At 37.3% G+C, this 13,967-nt stretch overlaps 1 protein-coding gene across 1 annotated transcript in view; it reads right to left on the bottom strand.

Moving 5' to 3' along the window:
• The window catches only part of WLS (Wnt ligand secretion mediator), a 109,449-nt gene extending 97,208 nt beyond the window's left edge, over positions 1–12,241 (bottom strand). Inside the window, exon 1 of the mRNA XM_080915534.1 lies at positions 11,923–12,241. Within this exon, the coding sequence (XP_080771660.1) occupies positions 11,923–12,028 (106 nt within the window). The 5' untranslated portion in view covers positions 12,029–12,241. The remainder of the gene's footprint in view (positions 1–11,922) is intronic.
• Positions 12,242–13,967: the final 1,726 nt, after the last annotated feature.

Below are 13,967 nucleotides of genomic sequence, written 5' to 3'. Positions count from 1 at the left end.
CATGTGGTGTTAGCTTCTCTCATGCACCAACAGCATCCGCCTTTCTACTCAATTACCCTCTTTGGTGCCAGAGGATTGCTACCCAATGAACATACACAATAGGCTTCTGCTTCATTACACTAACCAACAGCAGGATAGAAATAAGCAGAAGAGGAATAAACAAGCTAATTTATCATGAGGCCAGAGCAAGCGTTCAGCAGTCTAGCCATGGAAAAGTTGAGTGGTTAACAGGCATCTCTGTAGTCTGAAATGATGTTTATGATCTTACATATTATAGACTAGCTGCAACAGAACCTCAATGATTAAAGAATTTTTCAAATTAGCAGATGTGGACACAAGCACATAAGAAACCCTACCTTAGAAACTCTTAAGTTCCTATATAAAAATCTACTCAATAGTTATTGAGAAAGCTCAGCCTAGGATTCCAGATAATAGGGACTGACATCCTGATAATTTGCCCCAAGTGCTCAACCTGACTGTGGGGCTTCTGTTATTCATCATGAAGGAGGTGGTCAGGAGGGACCCAAGCTCTTTGTGAGGAGGATCTGGTACCCCCTTCATTAGGCAAGGGCACAGCGGTTGATTAAATTAACAACTTCGGAGGGCTTCAGTCCCAGTTCCCAGACATTAGCACCATCATCCAGAACAAATTAAAGTCTCACAGCAATTAAGCAGATTTTGAAAATGAATTTCCCATGGTTCAATGGCTCAATAGCAATCTTGAGTTAAGTAGTAGAACAGAGCTTGAAGGAAGGAGGAGGAATTGCTAAATTTCTAAAGTAAATGTGCAACTGACAGAAAGAAAACAGAAAGCTTGTGTTAAGTGTCTCTACTTAGTGAGACTAAATTTTAGACAACAGAGGTGAAAAAAAATTAAACAAAATTGTTGCATTAAAATGATGAGTTTCAGAAAGATTTATTTTTCTACTTTTATTATTTTTAATTTCTTTAATGTTATTATATTCTTAATCAAAACTTTAAATAGGAGACAGAAAATTTATTTTTTTTCACCAGATATAACACTATAGAACCATCCAAATCTCAAAGATATTTACAGTAGCTTCCCCAGGACACTGGGTGAAAGGATTGACTATCAATTACACAGTCATTATTTAATTTTAAGGATTCACTACTTGACAGACCCTATACTTAAGTCTTTTTAACATCTTATTTAATACTTCAGAATCTTATAAAAATAAGCCTGCTGGATCCTGTTTTACCCTCTCCAAACAAACAAACTACTTTCAGTCTCCAACTGAGTAGTTATTCAAGGTTGCATAGCCAGTATAAGGTAGAAAAGAACTTAAATCCACACATTTTGGGTTATAACTTACCAGTAGAGTGCTTGCTTAACATACCCAGAGAATCTGTTCAATCCCCAGCATTACAAATAAATAAGTTTAAAATTTAAACTCCTTTTAAAGTCTAATCTGTCAGTCTCAAAGAACAACCATATGTCTGCAAAATCCTTTGAAAAGTAAAAAAACAAATTCCCATTTTTAAGAGTTTGTAGTCAAATTGTGGAGCTTCTAAAATAAGTCCTTTCAGAACAGCCCCCATGAAGCAGAAGAAACACATCTAAAATAAGTCCCTTTAGAACAGCCCTGGTGAAGCAGAAGGAATACATCTAAAATAAGTCTTTTTCAGAACAATCTTGGTGAAACAGAAGAAACATATTTAAGTTGTTCCATTATCATTCAGTATCTCTATTTGATTATTCAAACTTTAGAAATATACTCACTAGATCATATTTCTGTTATACTTAATTGTAAAGCATGGACAAGCAACCACATTCATTTATCTGTATTTATGACCAATGAAAAATAAAACCTAATAAACAATAGGGAATGATCATGAACAGTGAGTGACCAAAAAGCTTAGTTCAACCCATGTTGAAGAGAAGGTCCCTTTAAAAGTCCAAAAATAGTGCAAGTTTAAACATGCCCAAGCATACATACCATGAATATATGCATGAACTTTTGTTAACATGCTCAAGAGAAAAATAGTAGCCTTATTTTTGTTTAAACAATGAAAGTATAGCCTGGAATACAATGCCAGAAAATATAGGACCTACCTTAAAGATGTACATTTTTGGTATTTTTGAAGTAAGTCCAAAGTACAAGGTATTTATCTATGCATTTCTTCAACCATATTCCAGGTACTCATATTGTACTTGACCATGGTAACAAGTACACATCAAAGTGGAACTTAATGTTTTATATGGTTTATCTTATATATTAGCTTATAATTTATATTATTCTTAATTTAAAATTCATATGGTGTTAGAGATGTATAATGGTAGATTACTTACCTAGCATGCACATGCCTTTAGTACACCACAAACAAAATCTGACAATACAGATTTATAGTTCTAATTAATGCCCCAATAGCTGATTTTGTATTAGTAAATGATCATCTTTCCCCTCAAATTAGATGTTCAAAAGTCTCTATCATCTATTATGAATTTAGAAGAGGAAAAATGCCATAATGGATGATGTCTCCAGTTTTATATTGTAAAACAGAAGAGCAGCTAAAGCTTGTGTGTTAACAAGCACATATGGAAAATATAAGTAAAATTTCATTAAAAGTTTTGTTACCTAGGTTTTCTTATGCTATGAACAGCCATGTGTACTGGGCTAGGAATTTTTTTTTTTTTTTTTTTTTTTTTTTTTTTTTTTTTTTGAGGGCAGTGCTGGTAATTTAACTCATGGGCTTGTCTGAACTCAACCCAAAGCCAGAGTATTAAAAATAAAAGATAAAAAAATGAATAGCTTGTGAAAGCTATTAAAAACTAAACTAAAAGATAAATGAACCACTGTGAGTACCAAATATATGAATGCCATACTTCTTGAACTATTGGTTAACAGGGAATATACCAATAGGAAGGTCATAAAGCAACCATTGTTGGGTTTCTAGTAATACCTAACCAACTGAGAAGCAAAAAGCAAAGAGTAATGAGACACAGGATAAATACAAATGTATACATATGTGTGCTAAGTAGTTACTTAGTAGTCACTTCTAATCCAGAAAAATGGTTCTTATAAAGTAATTAATGCCTCTCAGGAGGCACAGTTCAAACAAATTCGAAAGTTATATTATCACTTAAATTCCTGTAAATTCTTTAGGGGTAAGGAAACTGAGACTTTACAACACCTTAAAGGAAGTCTGATAACAAATAGATAAATCAGGACTCTTGGTTGATAGAATTCTACAACTAGAAAAACTTTGAACAGAATTAGTACATTCTCTTTTATTTTCTCATACATAATAAGCAAGTTTTATACTATAATTGAGATATAATTCCAGTCTCCTTTTTACTTACTTGAGACAGGGTCCCACTAAGTTGCTGAAGCTGGCCTTGAAGTCACTCCCCAAGTAACAGTGATCCTTCTGTTTTAGCCTCCTGAGTGTTGAGATAAAGGCCTGTATAACCCAGGTTTTCAGTAAACGAAAACCCATCATACAAAAAACCTTTTGCTACCATTCTGTTTTATGAGTAAATATTTCTCAAGAATCCTAAAATACGCCCAAGTAATCAGCAAGTACTTTTCAAAAATTTTAACAGCTCACTTAGTGTGGTGAGCTAATGGTTTCCTAGGCAAAGCTGGGATAAATCCTACTTTATAAGTTACTGTCTCATAAATATGCTAACCCTGGTTTTTGTCAAAATTTCAGCCATTCTCATCCTTCTCCTAAAGTTTTCTTTCTTTCTTTTTTTTTTTTTTTTGAGTGAGTTGTGTAAGTGAAGAAAGTAATGGGGATTTTTTTTTTTTTTTTTTTTGGTATCTGCAAAAAGAAGGGGAAGAAGGGAAATGAATGTTGATTAAAAGATAATGGTGCTCCTTCAGCTTAAAATCAACAAATTATTTCTTTTTCTTTCTTTTCATTGCCTATTACATAGAAATATTATGTTCTCTTAGAGCAAATCTCTGTTCTCCTGAGCATGTATTAAAGACTGGTGGGTTATATGTAGCCAGAGGTTAAAATAAACACAAAGATATCTCAGGTCTCACAGTTTTCTGTTGCAGCTATCTCTGACCTCCAACAATATGAGGAATCTGATGATTTTCAAGTAGAAACATGTTCTGTAAATGATAGCTTGTTTATAGCTTTCTCAAGAATTTTATCTGTAACTGCTTAGCTTAGGAATTTAAAGCTAAAGCAGAATCCTGGTTCACACAGGACAGAACCAGCTTAAAAGAACAGGGCAAAGAAAGGAATGTGGGTGTGTCTTTCTCCTTAGAGGCATTCTACTCAGGGCAAGTTACAGCCTAATGGACAGTGTAAAACATGTTGAGAAGCAGATTAAAAGAAACTGGACCTCAAGAATGCATACAAAGGCTAGATTTAACAAAGTTAGAACCCACCGTTTTGGTTGTGATAACCTGAAGGCAGACATGCTAAGTAAAGAGAGACTGAAAGTCTATATCATGTCAACTAAATTATATGTTGCTTCATGACTGTGTGATTCAAGAAAAGGAAAGACAAAAGTGGAAGAATTTACAGTACATGAGATTGGCTTTATTAATATAGAGCCTGGAAATCCCTGAGTCAACCATTTTCAGAACAATTAATTATTTTCAAAAGAAAATTTTAATGCCTTGCCAAAACTAATATAGTAGGCTTGATCTTTTCTTTTAATTTCCTCTGCTCTCTTAGACATATACATAATAGATAAAGCCCCTGAGCTATGCAAGGGAATTAACCAGAAGTTTAAGAAAGCCCTATAATTTGCAATTTGCATGAGCTAGTTTTTTTTTTTTTTAAGAGCACTCCTTTGTCTGAGAATATTAAGAGCATACAACAGGAAGAAATGATGGCAACAGAAAATTGCAGTTGAAAGTACAGGATTTAAATGGCCACAGAGATGAAAATGCTAGTTTATTGTTGGGGAGTGGGTGGCAAGAAAACTATAGGTATGAGAAATCCAGACCAGCTATATCCTAAAGGGATGAAAGAGTATTTGCTCAGGCCTTAAATTTTCTTTTTTTTCTGGGTCATATTCCATTATGATCCCCTTCAATATCCACACTGCCCTCTTTACCTTTACCAGTTACATTCAGTACCTGTTGTTTAGGCTGATGCCAAGGGGAACTCTTTGGCACACACTTCCCAAGTTTTCTGTAATGTTCATTCTTCCTTTGCTACCTACAAGAAGCTGTCACCAAGATGGTATGTGAGTTTTTTCAGGCTTAGCATTCTCCAGGATGGGTTATAAGCATAGTCATAATCACAATGGCTGGTATGAGAGCTGTTGTGTGTCAAGAATTGAAATGGTTTGTTTAGGAAGTAGCTAAGTCATTTTAGTACTCAGGGGGCAATGGAAAAGCTTACTTAGCTTGAGGAAGGAGCATAGCCAAAAAAGGAGATTGAGCTTTCATATTAAATTTCAAAAAAGTTCCTTAAATTGGTCTGAAATTCAGTTGAAAATTGGAGAAAGTAGCTGTAATGTAATTGTGGATTAAAAAAGCATTAAATGAATCAATACCTCTGAAATGTTTTCCATGGCCACCCAAAGTTAACAGTCACAGTAAAGCAGACATCCTGGTCAGACATCAATATGATTCGTGTTTTTAATCCTCTACAAAACTTGTTAGGGATAGAATGTAAAGCGTTGATACAGAAGCTGAGGAACCAAAGAATAAAACAAGAGTCTCAGTATTTTTTTCTTTTAAATCCTAAAGTATGAGGCTTCTTCTTTTTCATAACGTAATAATCTTCAGTTTGTTTTGTTATACATAGAGAAAAATCACAAAATACTTCCTGATCTTTAAATCCTGTCCTCCCACTGCCATCAGAAACATAGGAATTGCCTATATCTGGTCTACTTGTTCCATTAGGCCAAGATCACCAAATTTTAGAAGAGAGATCTACTCAAGGGAAACTAATCTGACTGTGTAAATCTGTTAACTTTGTTTTTATCAAAATCAAGAGCTTCAATTTTTTCCATGTTAAAAAAAATCTATTAGCATTTTCCCAAAGAATGGTGTCAACATGTCTACTTCTGAGCATTGCTGGTCTTGTATGCTGGCATAAAAACTGTAGTTTTAGAAAATAATTTGTTTTGTTTTGGTTTTTTAGTGTTGGTTTGGGCTTTTTGTTTGATTGGGGTTTGGGAATTTGGGTTTGTTGTTGTTGTGATTTGTTGGTTTTTGGTTTTGTTGCTTTGCTTGGTTGGATTTTCAGGTTAGGGTTTCATTTTATAGCCCTGGATGTCCTGCAACTAACTTTTTATTTTGCATACCAGGCTGTCCTGGTATTCAGAGATCCTCCCAAGTGCTGGGATTAAAGGCCTGTACCATTTTTTTTTTAATTTTAAGTTTCAAACTGCTACCATTACTGCCATCCATACCTTCCAAACCCCTCTCTAATCTTCAGTGATTCGATCTTTTGTCTTCCTTTGAAAAAGTACAATCTTTTTACACAACTACATAAATATGTCAAACTACCAGCTGGGGAATATAAAATCAAGCAATCTTTCTGGTTAATGAACCAGGCTGCTCAGACAATTAGATGATTCATACAGTTGTAGAGTCTGAATAGAACTTGTAAGGAGTAAGAATGGTGCTTGAATTTCTCCAAAAGATACCTTCCATTGGTCATGATAAGATACTGGTTTGGCACTAAAGTTAGACTTTTTTTATCATCATATAGATTATTCTCCCTTTCCATGTTATCAAAAAATTAAAAATGAGAAATCAATTATAGTTTCCTATTCCTCATTATACCTCTCTGCACTAAAATAATTTTTATTTATACCCTAAAGTCATGGTTGAGGCAGGGTGTTGTGACTGACTGAAATCTACTTTCATACATGACTGAGACAGTTAATATCCTAAGAAAATTTACTAGAACTGCCTGCATCTTGATTTACTTACATAATAAAATGAGTATAAAAGTACCAGTAATGGCCCAGTGGGATGGTTCAGCAGATAAGGGTCTAACAAGAGCTCAATCCCTGGGCTTAGATGGTGGAAGAATAGAACCAACTTCCACAAGATGTCTTTTGAGATGTCCATACACTAGGTATAATTTATTTAGGCTCTATGTTCTTTCAAGGCCCTGTCCTGGGCATACCATGGACCTCGATAAGTATTTTGGACAGTAGGTCAGTGGACATTCTAAAAAATTAACTAAGGACATTCTAAAAAACTACTTTATAAGGGAGATAGATATGAATCTTTTCTCAGTCAGTACATATTTAACAATAAGGGTTGCCATGAGTGGTAGCACACACTCTTAATTCTAGCACTTGGGAAGCAAGAGGCAGGCATGGTCTACATAGGGAGCTCCATAAAAGCTGAGTATACATAGCATGACATTGTCTCAAAACTAAACAAAAATAATAAATGATAAGTAAATAAAATTTTAAGTATAAAGAAAAAAGCTAAATGTCATTTAGATAAGGCAGAATTTATAGGTAAAGGATTTGTAAGCTTCAAAAAGCTACTCACAATTACGTCAAGAAAATTGTTCTCATTTTTTACTACTGAAAGAAAATTTGCACTAGAAAGTTAGATGGAAGGTACTAAGAAAATCAGATAAGAGAACAATTAGAAACTAGTAACACAAATATTGTCTCATTGTAATAATCAAGGTTTAGTGTCCTAAAAGTTAAATAATGTAATTTTAATAATAAAAAACTGATTAAATAAATTTCTGACATTAAACAGAACTTATATAAATCACATTTGTATGATTGCTCTAGGAGTTAATAAGTATAGTTTGATCAGGTATGTAAGTTTACAAAATAAAAGGCATAATTAAATACAGAAAAATAGAACCATTATAAGGAAAGAAAAATCAGTACTTTTCAAGATTCTCATAAAATATAGCCTGGTGTAGTGAGCTATACCTAAAATCCCAGAATTTGGGATATAGAGGGAAGATCAGGAGTTGGAGAACACCCTTAGCCAGTGAGAAATCAGCCTGGGATACAAGACTGTATATAATATGTTTAATATGTGTAATTATATATGTAAAATATGTAATTAAATGTATAAAGTATGTAATATATAAGAAATGTAATATATACAGAATTAAAATCTAATGTACTGAATACTGTGCAACCTGTTTAACCACTATTTCATTCAACTTCTCAAATTTCTGCAACTTTCAAATGAATAACTGTAGTAGACAAATGCTCATATGAATGGATAACAATCAAAACCATCAACAGTTTCCACTTAATAGTATAATGGAGATTTCTGCATCCTAGACAGGCCTATTTGAGGAAGTGTGATAACTGTATATGTGCATATGTATGTCTTATACACATTATTATATCCTCAGCATTTAAAAAGAAGGCAACTCATGTGACTTTTGGCAAAACAATGCTCCTTCTCAAATAAATTATAACTGGTGACTTTTTTGGTTTTATTTACAATTTAAGTTAGAAATATTCTTATTTGAGATTTGTTTAAAATAATTTAACCATAATCCATTCTATCCAGTTGTGATCTCTGTTATATTTATGATTTTAGAATTAGGTGAAAAAGCAACATGATTCTTCAAACATCATAGCACCAGAAATTTATGATTTTTAGTGAGCTGTGCTCTTGTTTCATCACAGTCTCTTTTTACCCTTTCTACTACCTCGACAGTTGTTTCTCCATGAACTAAGCTCATCAAGCATAAAAATAAAGAAAAATTATTTTAGTATTTTTCAGGCTTGCTTTTCAGGAAAATAAGGTTAAGATATATACATCTTTCAAAACATTTTATTTTCCTTTTTGAAACTTTTAAATATTAAAAACATTTAAAAGGCTAGTCCCTTAGTAAGTTTTCTGAATGCATAAAAAAGATGTCTAACTTATAGTGTCTCAAAATTTTAGCAAAATCTTAAATAAATAAATTTATAAGTCTACCAAATTATACATAGTGTATTTATTACCAAGCTTGTTTGTAAAATTTCATCAATAGTTCAACAATATATAGACACTACTAGTACAAGAAAAACACAAAGCCAGCCAGAAAGAAAATAAGTTATGTAAGAAGGCCTTTAGGTTACAGGGAATTTGAAATATACCAAACCAAATCTCTTCTATTTGCTTTTATGGCTTCTTTTAAAATTTTCTCCTTGATTTTATAACATTAATCCAAATGTTATATAAATTCTGAATACTAAAAGAGCTTTACAATCAGAGGTGAAATGGCTCTCTTTTATCTTTTAAACTCATTTATCCACCAGTAAAGAGAAAAGCCAATTGGTTAAGCGACTTGCTTGGTCACTTTGAGATTCATAATTTGCTATGGCTGTTTAGGGGATGTTTTGTGTATGTCAGGTATTTCTAATGAGGAGTTTTTCATAATGTTTTTTTCTCCCCCGAGTTTCTCTGGGTGGGGTTAGGGGAGGATCCAAAAGTATCAGAGTGGCTACAGTTCAGAAGGAATAGATACCTTAGGAAGACTACTTTATTATGCCTGACCTCATAAGTAGAAGTGGGTTTGAGTAGTAGAGTTCTGCTCTAGCCCCTGTTCTTTCAAGTACCGATTCTACTAGTTCATTCTGAATAGTTTCATCTGTTTTCAATTTAGAAAAGAGTTAAAAACATGGCATGTACCTCTTGGTAATGTCTATTTCCTGTATTTATGTCATAAGAAAGCCTAGGTTACCTAAATTTATTTAAGAGCAAAAAACGCTACTCTCCAAGTGGAAGAAGTAGAAACGAAAACACTATTTAGTGTGGGCTACATACACTCTGGCTCAGTCTCAGGACCAGAACTGGGGACAATTACCACAGCTGGGAGAGAAGGAAAGTAAAACAGTGACACAAAGTAAAGTTCTGCAAAACATTCCTCTAAGAAATGTTAGAGAGAGAAAGATGTTTCTTTTCTAAGAAAAGTTAGAACTAAAATAGTTTGTTAATTTAGGAAAATCTATTTAGGCAGTGCCTGCAGCTTCACTAAGCGAGTTCTACCGAAGATAGGATGGGGTGGGAGCAACCTCATCACTGCTTACTTTCTACTTCAGACAACCCTAATTTGAGCAAACAACTGCTCTAACTGGTAATTCTAATATCCAGCAAACACTTGCAGGGACCTTTGGGATCTCCTCTACAATGGTGAGATTCCAGAAAACATGTTAGTTCCAGGAGTGCTATAGGAAACCTACTACAGGAATCAAGAGGTCTGTGGGCCCACATCAGCTTCGTAAGGTGGAGGGTGCAGCTACAGGAAACTGTAATGGTTTACAGTGTGCAAAAAACCTCAAAGGAGAAGGTCAGGCAAGGATAATAGGCCAATTTAATTCTGAAAGCACAAGGTGCAAGAAATTTTATGATGGTCTGCCACTGAAATCATACAAGATCCAATAGCATCCAACTGCAACTGCTCATCAAGGGAAACAAGAGGTGTAATTGTAACCGCGGTGTAATCACTGTGAGACTGCTGGCTGCCTACAGCTCCAGCAGAGAAGTATTAAGAGCCTAGGAAATCTAATACAGAGAAAAAGAGATTGTACATCTAGCGTATCGAAACAAAAGCTGTGTGTGTGTGTGCACGTGTGTGTGTGTGTGTGTGTGTGTGTGTGTGTCTGTCTGTCTGTCTGTCTGTGTGTGTGTGTATGTGTCCCATAGGGAGGACAGAGGCTTAGAAAACTGGTTTTATAGAAACGTGTACTGGACCTTCTCAGAACTCTTCTTGAGGCTTCTCCTTCTTTCCTTTGTTTAAAATACTTAGCCTGGTGTAATAAAGACTGGCAGGATCAGACTCTCTGGAATGCGAACCCAACACACCCTAGTCTCAAGGAAAAACACCATGTCCACTATTCTCACCCCTTAAAGGGAGCTCCTGCGCAGCCCAGGGACTCCAGCAAGAAGCACAGACCCCCCCCCCCCCAACACCTGAGGTCTTCCACCCAGCCAAGAGCAACAGCCTGCCCCAAGGAGGCCAAACTGCCCAGCAGCGCCCGCTCCGAAGTTGGCACTGAAGTTTGTTCAAGGTTGTCTGGAACCTTGAGGAGAAAGGGACGTAAGGTGGAAAAGACAGTAGGAGTAAGTTGAGTTTTCCGAGTCGATCTTAAGGTTAGAGTCGGCTAGGTCGGAAGCCTTTTTGTTTGTTTGTTTGGTTGGTTGGTTGGCGGCACAGAGAAAGTCTCCCTGGCGCCTGGGATCTGTCACCTGAGGGCAGCCCAGGAGGGAGTAGGAAATGTCCTCTAGGCGCCAGGGAAGAACCTCAGGCTTCGGACTCACTGGATCTTGGGGCTCAAAGCAAAGGGGAGGGTAAATGGCAGAGGGGACGAGGCAAAAGCAACACCTTTCTGACCATCTTTCTCTTACGCCCTTTCCAAGTTCGTGCTGAGAGGGCCAAGACGCTCCCAAGCCACTCTACTCCAATCAATCCTCAGTTCAAACTAGTCCACCGCCCGAGGTGGGTGGGGTAGTGGCGTGGAAGCCAAGGGCTTAAAGGTTGAGACCCAAAAACCAGCCCTAGTTCCTCACCGAGACAACCTAATGCATTTACACAAGCCACAGCCAGTAACAGCTCACGGTTGGCACCGGGCTTAGCTCTCGACTCTCCTGTTATTCCTAATAAAGTCGATTACGTTGCCCTCCCTGAGCTGATTGGAAGGGAACCGAGAGGGAAAGAGGGGCGGGCGAGGGAAAGAGCAGGGGGAGCAATCAACTTTGCGACCCAGCACTTCCTCGCGATCCGTCGCCATGCTTAAGATCCACCCCCACCCCCTCCTGCCTTTCAAGTGGATACTGAAACTAGGCCAAAACTTTTCCCCTCCTTTTCTCTTCGCCACTAGACTGGATTGTGCCCCATGGAGCCCCATGGAGCTCTGCTTTCTTAAGCACAATAGCCGGACTAATTAGATCATAGAGGCAAGGCAGCGATACTGTAACAAGTAGCCCAAGAGGCAAAAGAGGGAAGGGCCGAAGAAAGGGAAAGGGGAAAGTTTGCAGCTCTCACACTTACCGATCAAGCCTCCCACCAGAAAGGCAACGATTTGGAAAACCAAGAGAATCCCTCCAACAATGCAGAGCTTCTTGGTGCTCATGTTTTCTATAATTGCCCCAGCCATTTCTGCGACCCCCGTTCTTTTCTTCTTTAAGTAAATGTTTTAGGGTATGCTTTCGCTTCTCCTCTTCTTTCTTGCCCTCTTTTCCTGGTGCTGCAAAACTTCAAGGGTGCGATAGCAGAGGAGGTGGGACCCAGACCGCAGGCGCCCGCGCGAATGCCTGGGCGAAGCCGCTTGGGTTCCCCAGATGCCCAGAGCTGAGACTGCGGCCGCCCGGCAGCCAGTGGACGCTTAAAGAAGCAGGGAAGCGGATCACATGACACGCCTCTCTCTCTTTCTTCCTCCCTCCCTCTCGCGCTTCCTCCCTCCCTCCCTCTCTTCCTCAACCCTGGCCCGCCAGTTCAGGAATCTCAGCTCCCGCCAGCTCTTGCTACCCACCCTCAGGTCTGGCCTGCATCTCGCCCCGGCAACAGCTGGTGTCTTGAGGAGGCTGGCTGGTGTTGTTAAAAGGGCTTGGCATTCGCAGCCTCTACCATGTTTCCTTTTATGGATCCCAAAGTGTAGGATTTAAGTTACTCATGGGCCGCTTTGCAAACCCTTAACTTACACATTGAACCCACCCCACCACCAACCACCTGAACGATAGGAAATAGGTGAATTTTAAAAAGGGATTCTAATGAAGGTTAAGTCAAAGTATAAAGAAAAGAAATAAAGGTCTCTGTTTAGGTACCTTCTGCCTTGCTCTATCCTGGATTATACCGCGCTAAAGTCCCCACAATTCAGCTCTTCAAGAGCCTTGTTATCTAGCCAAATCAAACTCTGTTTTCTATTCCACCGTGGACTTCCACTCTTAGGGCTATTACCTAAAGGTTTTATAGGTCATTCAAAACCCAATTTGTTTTAAAACTTGTTTTTTTTTTTTTTTTTTTTTTTTTTTTTTGTTTTGTTTTGTTTTGTTTTGTTTTGTTTTTTTTTATGCCACCTTTATGTCCCATGGGTTGATCCCCTCCAATCCTGCTCATACATTTTCACCTTCTACTATAAGGCCTTATACGTGCACATTTGTTTCCCTTACTAAACTGTTAGATTCTGGGAGATTGAAACCAAGTTCAATTCTCTTTGTATTTGTGGCCCACCACCCTCACCCCCCCCCCCATTGCCTAACAAAATTCTCACACTAGGAAACCCTGCATGAACTTTTGTGGAATGAATAAATGAGTGAATGTTTAAGCAAGCCACAGTTTGCATTTCAAAAGCCTAAAGGACTTTAGTTGGGTAGGTAGTATACCCATTAAATAGTACTAGTCAGAGTTTTAGGTGGGTGGTCACAGCTACCAGGAGGTTGAGTCAGGAGAAATAGAAATTTAAAACCAACCTGGATAACTTTTCCAGACCCTGTCTCAAAATAAAAACTAAAAAGTAATCTATGGGATTTAGCTCTGTGGGAGATTTCCTGTTAACTTGTTGGTCTGAGATCCTAGACCAACCCCATGGGAGGCAGAGAAGGAAGAAAGAGAATGTTGTTAACTCTTTGAGAGATTTGTTTATATTGATACACTATGTCCAAGGAAAAGTGGTGATCTTAAGAGGTTTATTGATAAGTCTGTTCCAAACTCCAGGACCTGGTTTTTCCATGTTTCACAAACTGCCTATTTAGCCAATGCAAATTACATCAGGCCTTAGCTTTATAAAGGTACCTCCTGGCCTTTCCAGTGCAGGTTTCCAAACCAATCAGCATACCTGATTTCTTGCTTCTTATCATCTTCCATGGAAGAACTATTTACTGTCCTCTTCTGATCTATTCCTGCACCTGCATTACCTTACAGATGACACCAGGTAAGATACATTATAAAAACAGGGCCATTCTTAGTCCCCCAAGAATTAAACCAGATATTCCTTAAGACAGGTACCAGGTTGAATATACATAAAACTTTAATTCATCTTCTTGGTCTCCAGCAGATCTTAAATGTTCCAGAACTGTAGCTGCCTTTTTTTTTAAGAT

The sequence above is a fragment of the Micromys minutus genome (assembly GCF_963924665.1).
Source record: "Micromys minutus genome assembly, chromosome: 4".
In the NCBI taxonomy this organism is placed as follows: Eukaryota; Metazoa; Chordata; class Mammalia; order Rodentia; family Muridae; genus Micromys; species Micromys minutus.
This window is presented reverse-complemented; position numbering and strand designations above follow the sequence as displayed.